The sequence below is a fragment of the Candoia aspera genome, chromosome 7 (genome assembly GCF_035149785.1).
Source record: "Candoia aspera isolate rCanAsp1 chromosome 7, rCanAsp1.hap2, whole genome shotgun sequence".
Lineage (NCBI taxonomy): Eukaryota > Metazoa > Chordata > Lepidosauria > Squamata > Boidae > Candoia > Candoia aspera.
The window spans coordinates 61,838,753-61,861,736 of NC_086159.1; the positions used below are offsets into that span (position 1 = coordinate 61,838,753).

The 22,984-nt window shown below is 40.1% G+C and overlaps 1 protein-coding gene across 5 annotated transcripts in view; it reads left to right on the forward strand.

The window, feature by feature from the left end:
- The first annotated feature begins 721 nt into the window (after positions 1 to 721).
- HDAC10 (histone deacetylase 10) overlaps positions 722 to 22,984 on the forward strand; it is an 84,761-nt gene continuing 62,498 nt past the window's right edge. Inside the window, exons 1-18 of one of the 5 annotated variants that reach the window (XM_063307921.1) lie at positions 2,927 to 3,548; positions 5,883 to 6,017; positions 8,467 to 8,563; positions 9,979 to 10,076; positions 10,158 to 10,262; positions 10,341 to 10,409; positions 11,442 to 11,568; positions 12,237 to 12,302; positions 13,273 to 13,332; positions 13,438 to 13,527; positions 15,299 to 15,405; positions 16,715 to 16,782; positions 17,828 to 18,110; positions 18,606 to 18,693; positions 20,553 to 20,638; positions 21,689 to 21,742; positions 22,042 to 22,127; positions 22,490 to 22,567. In XM_063307921.1, coding sequence (XP_063163991.1) covers positions 3,418 to 3,548; positions 5,883 to 6,017; positions 8,467 to 8,563; positions 9,979 to 10,076; positions 10,158 to 10,262; positions 10,341 to 10,409; positions 11,442 to 11,568; positions 12,237 to 12,302; positions 13,273 to 13,332; positions 13,438 to 13,527; positions 15,299 to 15,405; positions 16,715 to 16,782; positions 17,828 to 18,110; positions 18,606 to 18,693; positions 20,553 to 20,638; positions 21,689 to 21,742; positions 22,042 to 22,127; positions 22,490 to 22,500 — 1,761 coding nt within the window. In that variant the 5' untranslated portion in view covers positions 2,927 to 3,417 and the 3' untranslated portion in view covers positions 22,501 to 22,567. Of the gene's footprint in view, positions 740 to 2,926; positions 3,549 to 5,882; positions 6,018 to 8,466; positions 8,564 to 9,978; positions 10,077 to 10,157; positions 10,263 to 10,340; positions 10,410 to 11,441; positions 11,569 to 12,236; positions 12,303 to 13,272; positions 13,333 to 13,437; positions 13,528 to 15,298; positions 15,406 to 16,714; positions 16,783 to 17,827; positions 18,111 to 18,605; positions 18,694 to 20,552; positions 20,639 to 21,688; positions 21,743 to 22,041; positions 22,128 to 22,489; positions 22,568 to 22,984 lie in introns of those variants that run through there. The other 4 variants (XM_063307920.1, XM_063307922.1, XM_063307919.1 and 1 more) reach the window with 4 other exon arrangements.

A 22,984-nucleotide genomic window follows, 5' to 3' on the forward strand; every position in this document is an offset into this window, starting at 1 on the left:
ACTAAATGATTGAGACGTTCAGCTGAGAAATGATACGCAAATCTTTTAAATAAACGATGTTTTTAAAAAAACAGCAACGTACGAAGGAAACAAGGGGCGATTTTTGAAACACAATAGCTCAGATTGAACATTGACACAACCAGGTTCTATTGAAGACAATGTCAGCGAAGCATGAGCGATGTAGAAAACCCGGAGTGGATTCTACAAGAAATCGGAATGCGCCGAAGGAAAGGAAAGAAAATGGCTTAAGCGTTTTTTTCCCGCTTATATTACTCTTAATGTCTCCTACACAGAAACGTTATTTAGTAACGAATCAACAGCAAGGCAGCATTAATCTTGAGCCACTTCCGCCCATGGAGCTAACATAACTGAAGAATATTACACTGCAGCATGCTTCCCGATTCAGTAGCAGCTCAAACCTAACTTCGATCGGAGTCAATGAGCGGAACGCGTTGCCCATTCTTTTAACTCACCTCTTCTACTATTGGCAAAGAACAAACCGTCGGATGGTCCAATCAGAGATGGAAACGCTTAGGAAGGGGCGGGAATTGGACCCTTTGTTTGGCAGGTTGATGTTCCCCGCCTTCTTTGCTCTGCTGTTTCTCATTGGTCCGACTAAACATTCTGTGTATACATTCAAGCCAATAAGGCATTGCTGACTGCCCGCTCCTCCCTCCGGGCTCTTTGATCTCCCCCTCCCTGCGGTGAATGGAAATATTTAGCAGAGGCTGCATTTCGGGTAGGAAAGTTCGTATCTTAAATGCCGTTTGACTTTTTTTTTTACAGTAATATGGGGCTGGGGTAGCTAATCTAGACGTGTTGCTTCTGGTAGGTTAAAATTAAATTTGGAATAACATTAGTGCAAAGAAGAGATTCTTTTGCGATCTTATCTTGCTAACGCCGATCACCTAATTCCAGATGTTTTCAAGTGGCTGGTTGTGCTTCCTTTGGAGAAATAGAGGGAAATTGCTCTCTGCACATGGTCAAACGAATAGATTTTTTTGGTTACTTTTGTACATTCCGAGCTCAATCTTACTTGAACCATAAGTTCCCCACTCCCCTTTTTAATGCTCCATTCCTTGAGAAAAATATGAATAGTACGCAGAGTTGCAGCACTTCTCATTTTAAATCACTTTATTTAGACCAGTATTTTTCAAACTTGGCACGTCTAAGGTATGTGGACTTCAACTCCCAGAATTCCTCAGCTAGCATGAGAATGACTTCTAAGTGTCTTTCAGCTGGATAGGAACATGCTCTAATTCAGGGTTTTTCAAACTTGGCAACTTCAAGACAGTCATGCAGGCTGGGGAATTCTGGGAGTTGAAATCCACACGTCTTGAAGTTGCCAAGTCTGAAAAACACTGTTCTAATTTCTCAGTAGGAGGCTGAAAGTCCTCTGAGCATGCTCAGTTTTATTTATTCATCATATTTTGCCACTGCCCATCTCCCCCCAGAGGAGGGACTCTGGGCTTTTTACAAGAAAGGTAAAAGATTCAAAATACAATAAAACCATAAATGATACACTTACTCTTGCTAGATCCTTGGACTGTGAACCTGAAATTAGTTTCTGGAGCAGGACTTTCTGGATTGCACCTAACAGATGAGAGAACCCTGAGTGCTATTAAGAGTCCGCAACGCTGGGTGGTGTTTCAGGGGGTTGAGAAGATGATTCTTCTGTGCTCATTCAAGGATAAATGTGGGGGGGGGCTATCTGATCTGAAATACGAGAAGTCTGATGTGTAAAACTCCAGATGACTGCTAGATGGCAGCACAGATAGATCCTTTTGCTGCTATCTGGTAGTCACCTGGGTAATTCTAGAAAAGTTTTTTTGCTTTTATTTCCTACTATTTTGTTTGCAATATTAACTGAAATTAAGTCCTTCCATTATTGAAGGGCCCCAGCAAATTGCTGTAGCTTCAGATATCCATGGCTGCGTTCTGACTACAGTACTGTTTGCCATAGGAAGGAAAGTCTGCGTGTGGTGATGCAATTAAGGATTCCAACTGTTGAAACCCAAGTTCCAGACTCTGATCCCAGAGGTCAATTGATGACTTTGGACCATGCTGGCTGGGGAATTCTGGGAGTTGAAGTCCACACATCTTACAGTTGCTGAGGCTGAGAAACACTGTTTTAGCCCATCCTACTTGACAAAGTCTTCACTGTAAAGATAAGCTAATGGGAGATCTCATGTGCACCACCCTGCCCTCTTTGAATTAGGGGTGGGGGGACATTTCCTGAAGAACTGGCACATTTAGGGGCCCTCATGCCTATGGGGTGCCAAACCATGTGGCAGTTCAGTTGCTATTATTCACTTAAAACAACACCCTAAACCATATTTTAGAGCAGCCTCCCCAATCTGGGGCTTTACAGGGGGCTGCAACTTCCATCATCTCAGTAGCACAGTATTGTTTAGAGCAGCCTTTCTAAACTTTTTGACCCTGGAGGAACCCTTGAAATATTTCTCTGGCCTTGGGGTACCCCTGCACATTCAGGCTCAAATATAGGCCAGAAGTCACAAAATTATTATATTTGTTTCATGTGTAGGCCTGTAGATATGCATTAACAGTGTTCTTAAACTAAAAATATACAATGAAACTTACCTCTTTAATGTGAAGTTGCCCAAATTTGAAATTTTTTAAAAAATAAATCCTGATCTCCCAGGATTCCACAGAACCCTGGTTGAGAAACCCTGGCTTAGAGGTAAGGAGTCTGCAGGATTTTTTGCTTTGTCAAAATTATGACAGAAGCCCTGCACCACAAGCTGTGTCCCATTTGAGCTTGCAAGTGAGATCACAAGGCATGTAGAGAAGGGGGTGGGGCTTGCATCACAATGCCACAGTACTGCTTTCATCACTCTGGACACCCCCCCAGCCCTTTCACAGATGCTGCCATTTAGAGGACCCTTGGTGGGAAAATTCATTGACACACTGAGATGATGAGTCTGCTTGGGCCTTGAACTAGAAAACCTCCTTTTCCTCCTGTGCGGTCTACGACGTTCTTTAATTAGTTACAGTTCAGCAACTTATGCAGTTATTGGGGAATATGCTTGGTTTAACCAATGATCTATAGCAAAACAAATTAGAATTGGAAACTGTGGTTTGATCTTGCCCTGCTTTGGTGAACCATAGTTGAAACACAGTTTGTCCTTGTCAAAACTAACAGTTATGGGTAGTTTGGATTTGAAAGAAGATGCTTCTAGTTTCCTCCTATAGAATGGGCTGGAGAGGGGAAGAAGATGCACTCATGTCTGAAGCTTAAGGAGACTAGTTCACATTGCGCTAAGCTACAGTTTAATGTTACACTTAAACTGAACCAAGATGATGATTGCTCTACTAACATTTTGATCTGTAGCATCATTTCAGAATGTACTAAGTAGAATAACAACTGATGTCTCGATTCTGCTACTTCCCTTCTCTATGCATGCTCTGTTTCTTTATGAACCATGTACAAAATATTTGCATTGTGTTTTCAGACAAAAAGCAATGGCAGCTGGAACAGCCTTGGTTTATGATGGTGAAATGAGCAGCCATAAGCTACTTTGGGAAGAGTAAGTACAGCTTCCTTTCTTTTTTCTTGTTTAATTTTAGAAATGTCTATTACACAGTAAAAGGGAATTACAGATACAGGTAGTCCTTGAGTTACAATAGCAGTTGGGACCAGGATTGCTGTCATTAAGCAATGCAGTCATAAAGCACAATATTATGTGACTGCACCACTTAGCGACAGCAATCCAGGCAGTCCTGGTTGCCATCGTAACCCCAAGGTGCGCAGTTCGTTAAGCAGGAAGTGGTGGGAGTCCCAGGTAAGCGTGGGGTTGCTGTAGGGGAGTGGGGGAGGCCACATGTGAATTAGGGTAGGGGATGCTGTGGGCACGGGTGCATGCAAGCCCAGGGAAGCCCAGGGTAGGAGGGCATGTCATAGTGCGCAGGAAGGCCAGGGGGACTTAACCAGAGTGACTTGCGACCTTCCTTGCTGGCTTCCCCATTGACTTTGCTTGTGGGAAGCTGGCAGGGAAGGTCACAAATGGCAATTGCATGACCATGGCTTGCTGCAGCCATTGTAAGTGTGAGCTGACTGCCAAGCCCCCAAATTGCAATCACGTCACTGTGTGGGCACTGCAGTTGCCAGAACTTTGAGGACCAGTTGTAAGTCCCCCTCGTTCACCACCGTTGCAACTTCATTGCATTGACTGCCTGTTCTTGACAGAGATTTCCTTGATGTGGAACCCAGTAATGTGGTTTTCTTGGCAGGAATACAGAAGTGTCCTGTCACTGCTTCCTTCTGGGATGTGTTTCTGACAGCTCAGTCTAGCGTAGAATTTCCTGGTGGTATCCCATCCAAATACAGACTAGATCTTACATTTCTTTCCTTGGCCCTGGAAGTAATACTTTCTGAAGTAACACGTTTGGGGGAATTCGAAGAGAATCTAACATCTGATAGTCTGTCTCCCACTTTTTTTCTCTTTAAGGGGGCACAATGATGCCCTTTCTGCTGTTAGACAAAGAATAATGGTTTGTGATTAACAGACAGTCCTGAGGCTTCTCCCCAATAATGTTTTTTTAATAAGAACTTTCTTATTAGCACATCTCAATGTGGTCCCTACAGCTGTACTCCAGGAAAGATTTAATAATATACCTGTGGTTCTGGGGAGGTGGAAACACTCCCACATTTTTTTATTTATGCCAGAATATGCAGACTGAAATTATTCCTCTTTTTATAAATAGACCCAGCGACTCAGATCTCTTTTCCTTGACTCTGCTACTAGCTAATAGACGGTGGCCAGATTCTGTGCTGCAGCCTGTAAGATTAGATCAAAAGGCAATTTGGGAACATTACTTAATTGATTACAATCTGTTCTTGTGTTATCCTGTTACTGATTGGTGTGGTTACATGATTTAAGTTTATTGCACCATAGGAAAGTTTTATTTGTTTAGCGTTTATTTGTAAGGTTTTCTTTTACTCCTTTTATGGTGTGCGTTATTGATGTACTCACTCCTACTGAATATGCTTATTCATGTTATGAAGCTGGTCTATGACTGTAATAAATATTAACAAATGAACTCTTAATTCCAACCAGATCTGACCCTGCTTAGCTTTCTTCAAGGTTAGTTAGGTGCTGCCACCTGGTGTGACATACTGGTTATTACAAGGACATTTGATCCTCATAGGATGTTGACGGCCCTGCAACCCTGGGGATTTTTTGCTCACCCAGAAAAGTAGTGCCTAGGTCCCTGCTCAGCGTTTTTTGAGGTCAACCAGGTTGGCTAGATGGTGCCAATGTGCTATGTGTGCAGATTTTTTTACATGTATTAAATGTACTAATCAGCAATACTGCTGTTTGAGGGTCATACCTCGACAGTGGTACTCCATGGGCATCCATGGTTTTGTTTTTTCAAAATTTGCAAAATGGTGGATGCAGCATCACGGCCAAAACCCTGCCCCTTTGGTATGGTTGTGCATTGTTGCTGCACATGCAAAAGGGGCAGGGCTTTGATTACAACACTGCTCCCACCATCTTGCAGATGTTGACACATACACCCCTGCTGTGGATGCTACTGCATGCTTCAGAAATGAAAGGAAATCTGGTCTTGATCCTGCCTGAGTCCACTGTATCATGGCAGAGTTAATTGCCTTGCCCTTAACTAAGGCAGGGCTCTTAATGGGGGTCTCTTTGTACTTGGGCATCATTCAAACGCCCGGTTTTAAAGGGCTTGTTTTAATTAATATCTGAGACACTTCATTATCACTAGTAAAGAAGACATTCCTTACATTGTTTATTTTCTCTTTCTAGTAAAGAAAAAAAATCTGCTTCTTTCTCAGCTGTAACACAGATGGATTCTTCACAATTTCACTGGGAACCTAAATGTTGTTTCATTTTTAGCCCAGTCTGTGATATTGAGGTCCCTGAACGGCTTTCTTCCTGCTATGACTGCCTTCAGCACTATAACCTGGTTGAACGATGCATTTCTGTCTCTGCCAGAGAAGGAACTCACAGTGAAATCATGCTGATTCACAGGTATGCTCCTGTGGCAATGTCTTTCTGCCTCAGCCTGCGGTAGAGAAATAATGGGGAAAGAATCCGCAGCATCATGTTTCTTTTACACTATACAGATACAGTTTGTTTTCATAAAGTCCAAGTTAAGATCTAAACCCCTACATGGGGAAGTCCCCATTTGCCCTTTCTGAAGTACCGCAAAAGCGCATCACCAAAATCTCGTGACAGAATAGCCTAGGTTAAATGATATGATTTTTAGCACCCATGATGTCATATATGTATTGATGTCATTGTAGAAATGGTACATTTTTGTGATGGCATCATGACATGTATGACATCAGTTGCCCCTGCTCAAGGACACTCACAGGAACAGGTGTGCAAAGCCTTCCATTCCCACCTGTAAACTCACCCCATATATGTGGGAGGGAGGGAGGGAGGGAGGGAGGGAGGGAGGAAATTGTTCCAGTCTACACCATTGGAAGGTATTTGGCAGTTCACTGGATGGTCAGGAGATAAAATGATAAATTGGCTGTTGGCTCAGATGTTGCCCATGAAAACGTTGCAAAGAGAGTTTTGCAGTATTTCCTCTGGAGCTACAGTTTCTCATTGAAAAGATGAGAAACTTGGAAGAGGGAAAACATAAAAAATTTATTTCCTTCCCTTTCAGCATCTTTATCGCCAGTGGGCACAATTACCACAGAAAGCAACAATATGACAATTGAATCAAAGTTTGAATAAAGTGTATTGAATCAAAACTTGAATAGGTTGTCCCCTTAATTACATTTTTTTGGTCCCAGCACAACTAATTAGAGGTACTAATTGCTGATCAACATGATTTTCCCAATTAATGTAAGCAGAGAAGTTATCTGAATTAGTAATTAGATAGTTACCGAAAGCTGTCTTGTAGCATTTTAATTCCAGAAAGATTTCCCAGTATGGACTAGACTGTGGGAGAAGAATTGGGCAAAAAGCAGCAAACAAAATATCAAGCTAGGTAAAGATAAAGGTTTCCCTTGACGTAAAGTCCAGTCGAATCCGACTCTAGGGGGCGGTGCTCATCTCCGTTTCTAAGCCTTGGAGCCGGCATTGTCCGTAGACACTTCCGGGTCATGTGGCCAGCATGACTCACGGAATGCCGTTACCTTCCCGCTGAAGCGGTACCTATTGATCTACTCACATTTGCATGTTTTCGAACTGCTAGGTTGGCAGGAGCTGGGATTAACAACGGGAGCTCACCCCGCCGCGCGGTTTCGAACTGCCGACCTTCCGATCGACAGCTCAGCGGTTTAACCCGCAGCGCCACCGCGTCCCTTAAATATCAAGCTATATAGAAGCTATTATTACACACTTCATGCACTTCTCCCAGCTTATGCACAAAAAGCTCCTCTTTATCTCCTCTATTATAACCTGGAACTGTTGGACACTGACTGACTGGTCTTCATCAATTCTGATGTGGAACATTGCTATAATTTAGAAGACAATTTGAGGAGGAGTCTATCTGCTGTTGAGCGATTCTTGACCATGGAAGTTCATGTCTAGAGCCTTAGTGTTTTTATTTGATCTGTTCTTTCACGGATCATTGTTTTGATCCACCCTAGTATGCTGCTGTGTTTCCATGCACCTCTGCATACAAATGGACTTTATGTATGTTATTAGACTGAGGATTCATCATATGGTTCATTAAGCTCATTATCCATCGTGATAACTAGAAAAGGTCACTTGCTGGGCAAGCCGCAAAGACGTAACATTCTGTTCCGAAGTGGATTCTCTCTGGTTCAGCTAAGCCTTGATTTCTGTATGTTTCAATTACTCTTCCAGGGAGATTTCTCTTGGCTTCTTGGACCCGCCACTGCTTCCTTTAGCTATGGCAGCATGCCATCATCCCCTCCCCATCTCTAACTGCTCCCTGCTCTGCCACTCCCCACAGTTTCTTAGCATCAACACTGATCTGCACTCAGATTAATCCACAAAGAAAAGGAAAAAGGGAAAACGCGTTTGAACAGAAAGGGGGATGAGTTCAAGGCTGGTATTCATCCTCTGTCTCTTAACCTTAGGAGATTGATCGTTGCCCAGGGCTGAGCCACAGTAAGGAATGAAGTGTCACTAAGAGTTGTCCTTATGCACTGTTGGATTGCTAACTTCAGTGCCTCCTAGACTTATTGTTCTAAACTTTTTTTTAAAAAAGTCCATCCCAAAGAAATGTGGTTGCACTGTACATGGCTGTCCCTGATCAGAGAAATGGTCCCATCAGTACTGTTTTGGCTTGGGGGCAAAATCAGTAATGCAGCCCTGTCACATGTATTGGTTCAGTATGTTGTTTCAGGTCGCTTTCCACGGATAGCTGCCTCGTCAGTCTCTCTGAAGCAGATTCCTGATTAGCAGGGTTACAAACAGAGACAGTTGCATTTGAAATGGGCTCCCACCCTCTGCTGTGCCTATGGGCGACCACAGGTTTCTTTTTCTTCTCCAGTGTGGATTATGTGAACACTGTGAAGAGCACTGAGAAAATGGAGGAAGAAGAACTCCAAAAAGTCTCTGCTGGTTACGATGCCGTTTACTTTCACCCGGTATGGGGGTGTGATCAAGAGCTTTTCCTAGACAGAATGTTCCTTAGTGATAAACCTTTTTCTCTAAGCCCTGTTGTCCACCCACAGTGTTGTGAGGCTGCTCTTCTTCAGAATTAAAGTGTATTGTCCTTCACCCATGAATATTTCTAAAGGATCCAGGGGTATCCTGGGGGTGGGGGTGGGGAGTCTTTGATCACATGGCTGCAGATGCCATCTTGACTTTTTTGCCCTCCCTGTGGAAGGTCTGAAAGGATCTATTGATTTTGCTGCCACCCCTAAACCCTTTCCTGATATTTAGAGATTCTTTTCTTTTCCTTTTTTTAAATCTCTCTCCAAAATAATGTAACTAGAGGAAGATGCAGAACAGCACAGTCATTTCGTTAACATTTAAGGAAGGAACCAGATTAGCGTTTAAAATGGATTGTAAATGGCCTCCCTTAATATTAAAATGTTTCTATAGGCTGTCAGTTTTTACCTTCCCTGGAACTAAATTTATGTTCATAAACTTGTCCCACTGATAGATGGAGGTTTTTGTATGGCCAAGACTCCAAGCTTCCTCCAGACCCATCCTTCCCCCCACCTCCCCCAAATTCCTCTTTTCTCAGTTCTGCCATTGTCTGGAATATAAATTGGGAGGAGGTGACTGTTGAGTGGTTCTTTGAGTGACAGTTCTAATACCCAATGCCTGAATGAGTGGGGAAAGACGGGGTTGTACAGTGCCGTCCTGTTCCCATTTCTCCAGCCTCCATGTGTTCAGGAAGGAGTCTATACTGCTTGCTCACAAGAACAACTCTCAGTGTGATTCATATTCCTACTTTATTTGAGTCTTCCTGAATCACCTGGAAAGCAAACATAGGTAGAGTTTACCTCTGCACTTCCTGCCTGGCCATATGGAGTTTTGAAACAAGTGGGGCTGTGAATGCAACTGCCTCCTGCCTTCCCTGTCTCATCTCCATGCCTATGACTATTGGAATGTCTTCCCAGTTCATGTGTGTGAGCAATGTCAGATTGAGATGGAGAAGGAGAATTTGGGGGATTTGTCATCATTTTGCCTTTCCCATGATGTGTTGGTTTTCAGCTCTCCAATCCCCAGCTGGCATTTCATACCCAAACCATAACCCAATGAAACCCAGAGCATGATCAGCGGTCTTGGGATGCTGTTGAAAAGGGATGGAAAACCCCCCAAAAGGGGGAAATGGAATGGGACACCTGGAACAGGACTAGGTCCTCACCAGCCAGCCATAACCAGGAACATCCCACACTGGAGCCACTTTGCTTCTCATTCTGAGAAGAATGAACAAGTGGGAACACATGCTTTGTCTTCATGTGTGTGCATGTGTTCCCACGAGAATGTGTTCATTCTTCTCAGAAACTACAGTAGAGTCTTTGAATCACAAACTTGTTCTGTTCTTCAGACAACGTATCGTTGTGCCAAACTGGCTGTGGGAGCAACATTGCAACTGGTGGATGCTGTGATGTCAGGAAAGACCCGTAATGGCATGGCTCTAGTAAGGTAATAGAACTGAAATGTTCTCTTGGTGAATGTTCTCGAATACAGCTTATGGTTAACTGACCCCATCATGCTTGGTTGCAGGCCTCCAGGTCATCATAGCCAAAGAAATGCAGCCAATGGATTTTGTATCTTCAATAATGTTGCTATTGCAGCGAAATATGCTCAAAGAAAATACAGCCTGCAGAGGTTGAGTATATCTATTTAAAATTGCATCCTCTTGAAATGGTCTTACCTTTTAATGAATGTTGTTGTTGGTTCTTTCAGAATTCTCATTGTTGACTGGGATGTGCATCATGGACAAGGAATTCAATATACATTTGATGATGACCCAAGGTTGGTCATTTACTTGTTCTTGGAGATTTTGTAGCAAACCTGAATATGACTTTTAATTTTTTTTTTAATTTCTTTTGGAAGTGAATTATCAAAGAACGTTAGTAACAAAACAGCAGGCTTCAAGACATTTTGACAGTTTTAAGTCCACAATTTATTGTTATTTTGGTTTTTAGGCAAAGTGTATTAATTTTGCTATAATCTATATTTTATACTCTGAATTTTTTAACATTGTTGTAAGACTCCCTTGAGTGTTGGACTAAAGAGAAAGATGGGGTATAAATCCAAGGATAAATAAATTAGTAAAAAATAAAGTATCTCGCATTTGAATGCCTGACTCCCATGAATGAAATTCCTTATTTTTTATTGTGTCAGTTCAGTCCTCTGTTTTATCCAAATTTTGCTGAATGATGGCTCCAAGCCTCTCTGGTTTTTGGCCATAATTGCTTGGTTATGCTCAGTGGCATCCATGGATGTGTGTTACGTGTGAGAATGTGTGTGTGTCAAAATCTGCAAGATGGCAGATGCAGTATCGCAACTGAAGCCCTGCCCCTTTTTATTTATTTATTATTTAATTATTAAGTAACTAAAATGGCTGCCATATATTAAGCAATTATCTCTGGATGGCTAACATGTAATGACAAGAACAATAATAAAGACAATATAAAAAGAGAAAAACAACTGATTAAAAGTATAGTTGAGTTGCCCTTTGTATGTGTGTTAGTGTCAGATGCTTGTGCAAAATGCATGGGGCTCACCCCGACACCCACGGTTCTGCGGAAAGTTTCAGTTCAGCGCCATCTTAAAATGTATGTAACTATGCCGAACAGTTACATACATTTTAACTGGGTATGTAACTATGCCAAATTAAACTCTTTTTGAGGCCACCCTATATTTAGATCAGTTAACAGGAAGCTGGATTGTGAAGATTCCGATCTTAATTCAGCTGTTCTCTCCTGGAATAACCACGGCTGAGACTAGTTTGCTTGTTTGTTGTAACAATGACTTCATCAAATCCTACTTTGTTCTTGTTAGCATTCTCTATTTTTCCTGGCATCGGTTTGAACACCAGAAATTCTGGCCTTCACTCAGTGAGTCTAATTATGATGTGGTTGGTCAGGGGAATGGAAGAGGATTCACCATAAATGTACCTTGGAATCAGGTAAATGTTGTATAATAGCACCATAATACAAATATATTTTAAGCTAATGTGAGTAGATCAATAGGTACTGCTTCGGCGGGAAGGTAACGGCGTTCCGAGTCGTCATGCTGGCCACATGACCCGGAAGTGTCTATGACAACGCCGGCTCCAAGGCTTAGAAACGGAGATGAGCACCGCCCCCTAGAGTCGGATTCGACTGGACTTTACATCAAGGGAAACCTTTACCTTTTTTTACATAGAGCAGCATAGTTTCCACTGAAATACTGTAATTTAACAAAAACAAATGAAAAGACTTCTTCCTCTTCTTCTTCTACTATTTGTATGCTCAGAACTGAGTTTTATTTGTAGCAAGGACTTTAAAAAAAATGACAAAGTTTTATCAGTGTGGTAATATTACTGATGGCTGAATTTGGGGCAAAAAAAGAGAGAGTAAAATAGAGTTTTCGTACTGTCAGCTGGAACCCAATCCAATATTTAAAATGTCCATACAATTTTTCTTCCTGGGGATTTAGGAAATTGTATGCTGAATACAATTTGGAAATTGTATGAGCAGCACAATGCTCCCCTGAGATGATTTCCACTGAGGTATTTGTGGAATAATAGGCCTGTATAGCAGTTTGGTTTTTTTTAAAAAGAACCGTTATTTTATGTTATGCTCGGCTTTGCAGGTTGGATTGGGAAATTCAGATTACCTTGCTGCGTTTCTTCATGTCTTGCTTCCAATGGCTTTTGAGGTAACTTTTTAATTCCAGGCCCACCTTTGTCCCCCAGTTGCACACATGTTATTTAAAAGTACTGTATAGAAAAGCAATTGTAAAATATTTTTGTGTAGTATTAAAAATAATCTTCAGCTATTTAAAAGCAATGATCTCTTTTTTTAAAAGTTATGAGCAGCGACATCCTCTTGACTTTTTTGCCTCCCACCAGAGGCCCTCCAGTTGTGCTGTTGTGCTAGAGTTATCTCTGGATACTGGGAGCTGCTAGATTTTTTTAAAAAGAGCAAGGGACTGTGAGCCCCTTCACAAATGGCACATCTTCTACATAGACACACATTGTTGTTCTGTTGTGTGACATAGCCAATTCTCTTACATCTCTGTAGTGGCATGAAAGGAATAGCTCCAGAGATGCTAATAAGAAATGCCCCTCTTGGCTCCTCACTGTTGGCCCTCTGTTTGAGGTCAATTGTCTTAAAATGAATGGAAATTCCAGCTCAACCTTGCTGGATTGAGATTGAATTGGCCAGGAAAACAAATGAGCAAGGAACTGAGGATGACAGTGTGGGCTATGAAAGACAATTTTTGTCCTCGATATCCCATATTGGTCAACCGGAGGGAGTATTTGCATGCAGATTCTTCCAGCAAAAGAGGAAGCAATGGGAACCCTTGTGGGTTGCTCTGAATCAATGTTTCTCAACTGTCTGAGGGATTCTGGGAGTTGGAGTCCACACGTCTTAAATTGGCTGAGGTTGAGAAACACTGCTGTGAAAGGCTTTGTGAAAGTTTGGAAAGTGAACAGTAGAGTAGAAATCAGATCTTAATTTAAGAATAGTAGGTGGCTGGACATGCCCTGAAATGCTTATTGGGGGAATGGAGAACTTGTGACCCTCTAGATCTTGGTGAACTACAACTCACAGCATCTTTATAGTGTGCTGCATTATACTACAATATAAGCTCTGTTTATGGTTGATTTTTTTTCCAAATGTAGTTTGATCCAGAACTTGTTTTGATTTCTGCTGGATACGATTCTGGAATTGGCGATCCAGAGGTAGGCCCTTTTCTAGATAGCTTTTCTTTATATTTTCCCTTGAAAACAGGCAATAGCTTTTTTTTTTTTTAAAAATTGTTTCTCTTTGTTCTGTCTTGTTTTTAGGGGCAGATGAATGCAACTCCAGAATGTTTTTCCCATCTTACTCATTTGCTAATGAATTTAGCTAAAGGAAAGTTGTGTGCAGTTCTAGAGGTACTGATTTTACTTCTGTCTGATTTCCAATTTAGTAAACGCTATCAACTTTTTGACTTAATGTTGGAGGCATTGTTCAGATTTTTCTAGGATTATCATATTGACGCAAAGCAAATTTCAGATGCTCAGTGGTCTAAAAATAAACTAAACCCCGCCTATTTCCATTACATTCTTTCATTTCTGCTGGCTTCCTTGAGATCTGTGATTAAGTATCACATGGGGATAAGATGGTATAGTCACTGACACCTTGAGAGAAATGTTATGCTTAGGATGTATTCTTATGGTTAGTGAAAATCCTAAGTTATGTTTCAGCTGAGTGCTAGTGTTTGCGGAAGGGCAAGTATTGGAAGAAGAGTAAATTTAAGATTATAATTAGGTGTTCTTGATCTCTATGATAACATTTAATGTCAGAGAAAACGTAGGTTTTTTCATGTGTTTAGGGAAAGGACTTGAGGGAATGATATTAAAGGCAAAACTGAAATACTTTGGCCACATAATGAGAAGACAGGACACCCCGGAGAAGATGCTGATGCTAGGGAGAGTGGAAGGCAAAAGGAAGAGGGGCCGACCAAGGGCAAGATGGATGGATGATATTCTAGAGGTGACGGACTCGTCCCTGGGGGAGCTGGGGGTGTTGACGACCGACAGGAAGCTCTGGCGTGGGCTGGTCCATGAAGTCACGAAGAGTCGGAAGCGACTAAACGAATAAACAACAAAGGGAAAGGACAATATTGGTTTTGGCAGAAGATGAATTTAGCGTTAGGGTTCTTTTAGGTCTCTGATAAAATTCTATGTCAGAGGTGATACAAAAAGCAAAGGAAACCTTATTGGCCATAAGAAATTTTGTAATAATTTTAGGGCAACACAATTTGATTAGACCATTGCAGAGATTATAAAAAGATTATAGGCCGTTGCAGATTCTAGGCCATTGCAGATTATATGCAGAGATTATAAAGAGATTATAGGCCATTGTTACAAAGATTATAAAGAGATTATAGGCCATTGCAGAGATTATAAAAATAGGGGAGATTTTGAGATGTCAAGATGATACCATTGCTTTTTTATATCACTTCTTTCTTCCTTTATGGAACCTAAGGTGTCATACAGGAGAACTTTTAGGTTTTCTCATTTTTTTGATACCTGAAGAGATTCAAGGTAGTTTACAGGTAGTCTTTGGTTAATGATGGTAATTGGGACCGGAATCTCTGTAACTAAGCAACGCAGTTATAAAGCATGACATCATGTGACTGCACTGCTTAGTACAGCAGTTCTGGTACTTCTGGTTGCTGTCATTAAGTGAATTCCTTGCCATTGTTAAGTATGATGTCATGTGGTTGCCATTTGCGACCTCTTGCCAGCTTCCCCATTGACTTTGTCAGAAGCCAGCAGTGAAGGTCACAAATTATGATCATGTGACTGTGAGACCCTGTGACATTGTAATTGTAAGCTGGTCACTGAGTGCCTGGATTGCAATAATGTGACCGTGGGGATGCTGTGACAGCTAGAACTTTGAGGACCGGTCGTAAGTACTACTTGTTCAGCGCCATCATTAAGTTCAAATGGTCACTGAATGAGTGGTTGTTAAGTGAGGACCACCTGTATTTTCAGTAGGTGACTGTATCAGGTGTTTGGAGACCATTGTACACTGGCGCCTTATGAGCACCAGTTTTATTTCCTAATAATTCAGCACCTGAATGTTGTTGTTTGCTTAATATTTACTTGGAGTTTTGGTGTGCTCCTTTACGTTTTACATCTGTTTGTTTTCACTTAGGGTGGGTATCACTTAAGGTCACTCTCTGAATCAGTTTGCATGACTCTAAAAACTTTGCTTGGAGATCCTTTACCTCCTTTGTCTGGTGAAATGATGCCATGCTTAAGGTATATGTATGTGCATGTTCATATGTGTATGCTTGTGTGTACTTGCATGCATGTAATAACAAAAAAGATAGATATGCATTGACAAGTTGTCATAGATAGAGACAAAAGACCAGTCCTAATCAAGGATCTGGGTGAGACACAATTATTTCCATCAAGGGATTGTCCAAAAAGCCAAACTGGCGGTCATGCAATTGAAACCACCATCTGGACTTTTTGGATTCCTCTCTGGTTCTGTCTGTACATAGGATCCAATGATTTAGATCTTTAAGGTCAGGCAACAGTGCAAACTCTAGCGTGTACTAGGTTTTTAGTAGTCTACACAAGCCATACCATTTTGCATTTAAATGCAGTGTCCAACAACTTTATCTATGCTGAATTGTAGTAGACAAATCTGTGAAGATCTTACAGAGCAGAGATTAGACATATGTTTGGTATGTAGCTACTCTTTTGGTATTAGGTCTATACACCATGCTTCACTATTCCATCATAAAGCCATTGCTCAGTGAGGAAGATAAGTTGTTGATCTGTTCTCCTTAACTGTAGGATGGTGTACAATTATGGCACGGATAAGTTGTAATATTTTTGAGGATTTCACATGTTCCCCTATCTTTAGACTTTGGACCACAAGGAAATTCAAATTTGTCTTTGAAAAAAAAGACAAATGTTGCCCTGAGAATAAGAACTTCTAATGACTTTCACTGTCTCTCCTGATAAATGGCATAGAAATATAGGCAGTATTTGATGAGACCTCAGAAACTGGTGCAGGAAGCACCACCCACATGGGACTTCATCTTAGCTATGTAGTGGGTTCCTCTTCACGGTTTGGATGTTGTAGGTAATTTAATTGAATTAAACCAAAAGTGTAGAATTACCATTGTTCTATTCCAATATTTCAAGCACCTCTGCAAGTTTGCTTTATTAATCTCTTACAAATATGCCAGTCTGTACACACAAAAGAATCCCCAGTGCTTGTATCAAAGAAAGAATTTGCTTCAACAAAGGCAGACTTGAGCTCTTCTTTTAATTGTCTGTGTATTGGAGTTTGCATCACTGCAAAACCCTGGGAATTATGGGGAAGAAAGGTAGAAAAAAATCCATGTAAAGCCAGATGGTGATGTTGAATATTGATATACCCAGCTTATTATGCTTTAATAATTTTATTATACACACATAAGTTGATTTTAGATGGCCTCAAGTTTTTGTGCCATATATCATTGCAGATAACACATTGCAGATTCTTAGCATTAAAAAACAGAGAATTTTAAAAAATATTTTAAAGATAATGTGTATTCTACTTGGTCTTTTTCAGTGCAAGGGAATCAATCCAGAATGTGAGAGCTGCACATAAGCCATATTGGAAGTGTTTGACATATGAAGGTAATGGCAGGAATCTCCTTTTTTTTTCTGATATACTGCTGCAGGTCATGGAAAAAGAATTAAAACTATTTCTGGATTTAGCCTACTGTCAATCCTTTTGTTTCTTAATTCACAGAAATCTTACCAAGTTTAATTATTCCAGAGCAGATTCTCAACTAGACAAGTTATCAAATTCCTGTGCCATTTTAGAAGCACTGTTAGAAACTTTGGCTAGATTTTAATGTCACTAGGTGATAAAGCCACATAAATTGGCAATATGATTGACTAAATTAACACGTCAAGTTTTTTTTTCCTCCTTTCTGAATTGTCTAATGAAGGATTGAAGATGCAAAGGATGTCAATGGCAAATTTAGCATGGATAGTTAAGCCAGTATACCTGGTTGAAATAACTGGAGGTGAATTAATTTAAAGGTATAGGAATTTAGGGCTATGCATGCTTCAAAAATCATCCAGAAGAAGTGTTTCAGAATGTGGGAGCACAAGCATAATGAGTTGCAATAAGGACATGGCTGCTTTAATGAGTTGATTCATTAAAGCAACTACATCTTTTTCATTCTTGTGGCAGTTGGAAAAAGCACTGCTGCTTTAATCAAGTAGTGTGCTCACTCTCCTCTGAAGCAACCCTTCCAAATCATTTTCAAAGTAGGCACAACTGATTCATCTGGCTTGTAAATCACAGTACATAGCTCCAAGAATCAGCAGATTGTTAAATACTATGCAATAGGTAACAAAAATGTGAAAAATGTATCTAATTTTAATATGATTTTTTCTACTAAAAATAATGTATAGATTGTGAACTAAATGAATCATCCCTGAACTGAATGCTTGTTTTCAGAAAACTGTTCAATTTTGGTAGCTTTGAAAATGTGATAATGTATAAATGCCAAGTATAACTAGGTGTTTTTCACCCAAACAACCTTCCATAACTTGGTTAGAGTTCTGAGACTTGTAATCCCAAGAAATCTGGAGGCCACTGGCTTGAGGAAAACAAGCATAATTTGTCTTCTCTGAAGAGACAGGCTCTGTTCTGTGTTGTTGTTCCCAGATGTAACCCCACTGCAAGACCTCAGTACTAGATCCTGTCAGGCAGAAGAAGCTGGGTCTACACAAACTAATGTGGAACTCCTAACTCCTCAAGAAGTTGGAAAGGGAAGTGTCAGTGAAGTCATCAAAACAGATAGATTTTTGGAGGTGCATATGAAAAGCACTGTGTCTTTGAAACCTCCTATTAAAACAGCAGCAGCTGTTGAGAGTGACACACACCTGCTCCCACCAGCTGTTCACATTCCAAAGGGACTGGATGCGGAAGAGTTCAAAACTACTATCAGGTTAGCCATACTGTTCATCAGCTCAAAACAAGGTATATCACGATACAGCCAACATTTAGTATTCAGCTTTCAATGAAAAAAATGTTCAGCCTCTCCAGTTCAAAGGATTGGCAGCAAAAGCTTGTATGTGTAAAGCATTCAGGAGGTGAAGCAGAAGCGGCCTGTGACGCTCTGTTCACCCCAGAGTTCAGTCTCTGTGGTCCTTTATATGTTGCAAGAAGGAATTGCTGAGTTAGATCTTTTCCTCCTCAATGGACTTGACTTCTACTTTCAGGGAGACATATTCCACTTAAGATTTCCAGCCTTGATTTTGTAAACTGGGTTAATTAATCTTGCAGAATTTTTAGTGTATGGTATACAAAGTAATTTGTAATCTGGGTAAACTTTATGTCCACTAAGAAGTTATGAATTCAAACCTCAGCATGTTGCTCAAGCAGTACAATTGTTCCAAATGTTCCAGTGTGTAACCACCATTCAAAAATATGTGTTTCACAGTGCATTTGATGCTGAACTTATGAAAGAAGAGGCCTTAAGCTCACCCTTGAACATGCTGACCGTCCTTAACAAAATCATTAAAAAGGAGGTAACATCACTTGGCAAAACTGGGTTGATTTGATCACATATGACAGAATTTCTTCTAATTTGGTTTTGAGGAGAACTAAGTGCATTTTAAAATCTCACAGCCACCCCTACAGGAGAGTTGTTCTTAAACTGAGGCCATGATCTTTCTTTCTGGCACTTTTCCTAGTTTCATAGCATCTTAAATGTAGGCTGGAGGATATTACATTATGTCTGTCATAAACAATTAGGACATAAGTTCATTCTCTTTAAAGACACATCAACAAAGCTCCATCTGCATGCTTAACTACCCGATTGTTGTATGGTTGGTTAACTCTTTACATTCTCCTAGAACAATGCACTATTATCCCATTACACTAATCCCACCTTGGGCATCATGCTACAATGTAGATGATGATGATGATGATGATGATTATGATGATGATTGTCCTGATTACCAGGAAACACACTGAGACGAGGACTTGGTCTCTAATATTTATTAGTAGTACTTAACAAGAATCCTAACAAACTGAGAAGGCGTGGGAAAACCCAGCCATATAAACCCCAAAGGTTAAGGCGGTCCCGATCTGTGTCTCTTTGAATGGCTGAACAGTTCCTCAGTGCTACGCATGCGCTTGACAGTCTGGGTGGGAGCCCCCTGCTCGCCATCCTTACTCATGACATTGATGATGATAATGGATTCCAATTAACTCAGTAAACCTGACAACTGCATGGAGAGAAAGCCAACCTGGGTTGTAGGGCTGAGAATAATTTTCTTAAACCAGTGAATCACATCTTATGGCTAAACATTGACATTTCTGCTAGAGCTGAAAAAGCTTATTTGGTGTCAAGCTGGGCTGTGTGCAAAGATGTCCTCAGGTAACCACAATGATAAATGACAATGTCACAATGCAGATCCTGGCTTTTGTACTTAAGTTCCAATGTTGAGCATAAGTCCCAGAGTTTGAATTGTGGCATCAATGATGTGCATTTCATTCCACCATACACACCTGTGGCTGTATGACCTATACACTTGCTTGTACAAAGCCATGTAAGAGTTTGAAGAGGCCCTGAGAGTATGCAGTCCACCTCAGTGCCAAAGCAGGCCATTCATTCATGCATAATCTTTGCTAGGATAAAAATTACAGAGCAGAAAAGAACTTCAAGCCACCTAAGTCAATCCTGATACTTTTGTAAATTGAATGACAGTGACTCCTTCTTTATACAGTTAATATGCCCCTAATGAATAGTAGAGAGGTGCTGCCAAATTGTTAGTGTGCTTAGCTAGGCTAATCAAATTTCTTTGTGCTAGCAACATGCTTTTTAGAATAGGAGTCCTTCTTTTTATAACAAGACACAAACTTGGGGAAGCTTAAGTTTCTTTCTAATTGCCCAATATCAAAATGTTTTCTTACTGTAGCTTGACTGAAACCGGAACACAAATGTATCATTTGTACATTCCTATTTGGTTGATTACCAGGATTCATTCACTATTGAATTCAGGGAAGCTATTTCATCCAGACACTGGTGTTTGCTGGTAGCCCCTAGAGACAGAGAACCTTCTCTGATTTACTGACTTGGACTACTCACAACTGGTTGTAATAATGGCTGAATTAATCCTTATGTGGCAGAATAATAGAAAGGAACGTAGCCTGCCTTGGTAACATTTATGCTTTTAAAGGTCCAAATGTCTTGTTTTGATATAAATTTTACAGTATTTTCAAAGAGGCTTTATTTGCTTTTATAACTATATCAATCTAGACATTCATGTGCTATATATAATTCATATATAGAATGCAATGTAGATATGTAATCTGTATAATCTTGACTGTAAGTAATAAATAAAACAGTAACATTCTAGTTATTATCATGTTTATTATGTAGGTGATCAATGGGCTTGCAGTTTCATCTACACCTTCACTTTCTTCTGCCATTGCAGTAGCACATTGCAGAAACCTGAAGGTACAAAAGTAGGTATAAGAATTTTGTACTTAATGCCTTCTTGCACAGTTGTGTACTTAAAGGATAACCTAATAAACTACTATTCAAAAATGATTCAAAGACATGTTTTGAACTTCATATAAAGGCAGCACCTCTCTACTATTCATTGAAGTAGTTGACTTTTTTTAGGCTGCATGATCCTGAAAAAAAGCACTAATGTTTTTGGAGTCATATTAACTTTAATTAGCCACCTGCAAACCAGGCACACTTTTTCAAAGCACGCACAACCCTATATATTGCTTTTTTTGCAGGGGGCGGGTGGGTAGTGCTTTCAGTTCTTCTTAACATTGTCTCTTATTTGGGGGCTTGGGATAATTCTTGTCAGATTTTAAAAAGCAACAATCCTGTCATAACATGGACCATTTTGCATACATATGCAAAGTGAGCGGTACTCGTTTCTCTATGAATAAGCTCCATTTAACACAGTGGGATTTATTGCTGAGTAGTTTGTGCAGAATTGTATCATGAACTGACAAAGATACAACAGGGTTGGGGAGGTCGAAAGGGACTGAATAGGTATACCTAGGGGATGGATAGGACATGGTGAAAACCAGAGGTTTGCTGCTACTTAATGACTACAGAAGACTTCTGTATATTACTTCGATAGAAATAAATTAGATGGCACTTCCCTGTATATAGGTCATACATGATGCACTTCATGATGCACAATATTAATTTGTAGACTAGGAAAGGTTTTGCCCTAGATGCTGTAATCCTTAAATTGTGTTTTGTAACTAGGGTATTGTCAGAATTATATACATAGATTTATAAAAGAGCTCTTTAATTTAGGAGTTTAGATTAGCAGTTCCTTCACTGAATCTTCAGGGTTTGTTATTTATACTGCAATTCCATTGGTAGCTGGCTATACTTAATTTTCTTGGCCTCTCATGCCACTGTTTTTTATGTGATCCATTATCAGATTATATTATGTTATATAGAATTTGCTACTTAACTTAAAGTTTCATATATATTTTATTATGCAAAACAACTTGTAACTCTTGAAGTATTTTGTTTTGCAGAGTCCTGTGTGTATTTGTTGGTGACATGGATATGGAAATTGAGTTAGATGATGGGTAAGTCCTAGTGTTTCATCCAGTTTCTTTAAATTTGTGCAGTTGGTTCTGAAAATGAAATTCTGCCAAAATCAGTGGGTCTTCTTAAAAAAACATGAAACTTTGCATCTGTTTTTTGATTATCAGAATAACTACTATTTATACATAAAAACACACATTGGGTTATAGCAGTTCTTTACAGCTTGCTTATAATGTCTTTTTTCCAGATGTGGTTATTTGCTTTATTTTATTATTACCAGGGTGGCAACTATTTTATAGAAACAATATTGATAGAATCTACTTTCTTCAATATTTTACAGCAAAGTCCTCTTGATCAATATTTGTGCTAAACATTCTGAACGAGTTAACACCAAACACAATATTTCTCTCAACTGGAAAGAAGTAAGTTTGGAATTTTATGTTCTTTTTTCTCACCAAGTATGATTCACTGAGAATGCAAGGACATAAATCTTGAGTTGAACAATATATTCAGTAACTTCCAGTGACTTTAAAGCACGGATGACATACAAATATTTGAACATTCTGGTCCAACTGAGAATTCTGCCTGCTGGACATGTACAGTTTGCTTCCAAGAGTCATGATGGAGTTGGGTGGGCTATAAATTTAACAATCAGTCCCGTAGGAAATGCTATAAATAGATTTGGGATAAACTGAAGAACTGCTATAGTGGAAGAAATTGGCACAAAATGTTTAGAAACTTTGAAACTTTTGCACAAAGCTTAATCTTTACCTTCTCTGCATGTATAGAAAGGGACTGAGAACAAGCATGACTGTAAAACATATAGATGGTTTTTCCCACCACTATCATCCACAGATTTTTATAGAAGTTTTCAGAATCTTAATCATTCTGGATTCCAGGAACAAAAGTTTGTTCATGCAGACCATGGGTGGGCAACCCAACACCCAAGATTTTACCAATGTTCAGCAGCAAAATGGCCAAATTTCAGCAGCATAATTTTTGGATTGTTTATAAAGGTTTGGGGCAATTTTGACAGCATGAATGCAAATAGTTTGACTCTAGGAAGTCTCCCACACTTAAATTCACCCAAGAAGCCACCCCCCTCCAAAAAACCCCCCAAACAAACAAAAAATAGGGCAGAAATGCAACCACACCTCTTCTGGTGATGTCACAGTGTCAGCAGGAGGTGAACAACTCTGTACCCCTTCACAGCTCACCCCACATAGATGAAAGTAAATATCAAACTTCTGTGCAGTCACATACTTGATTATTAGTCTGGAAAG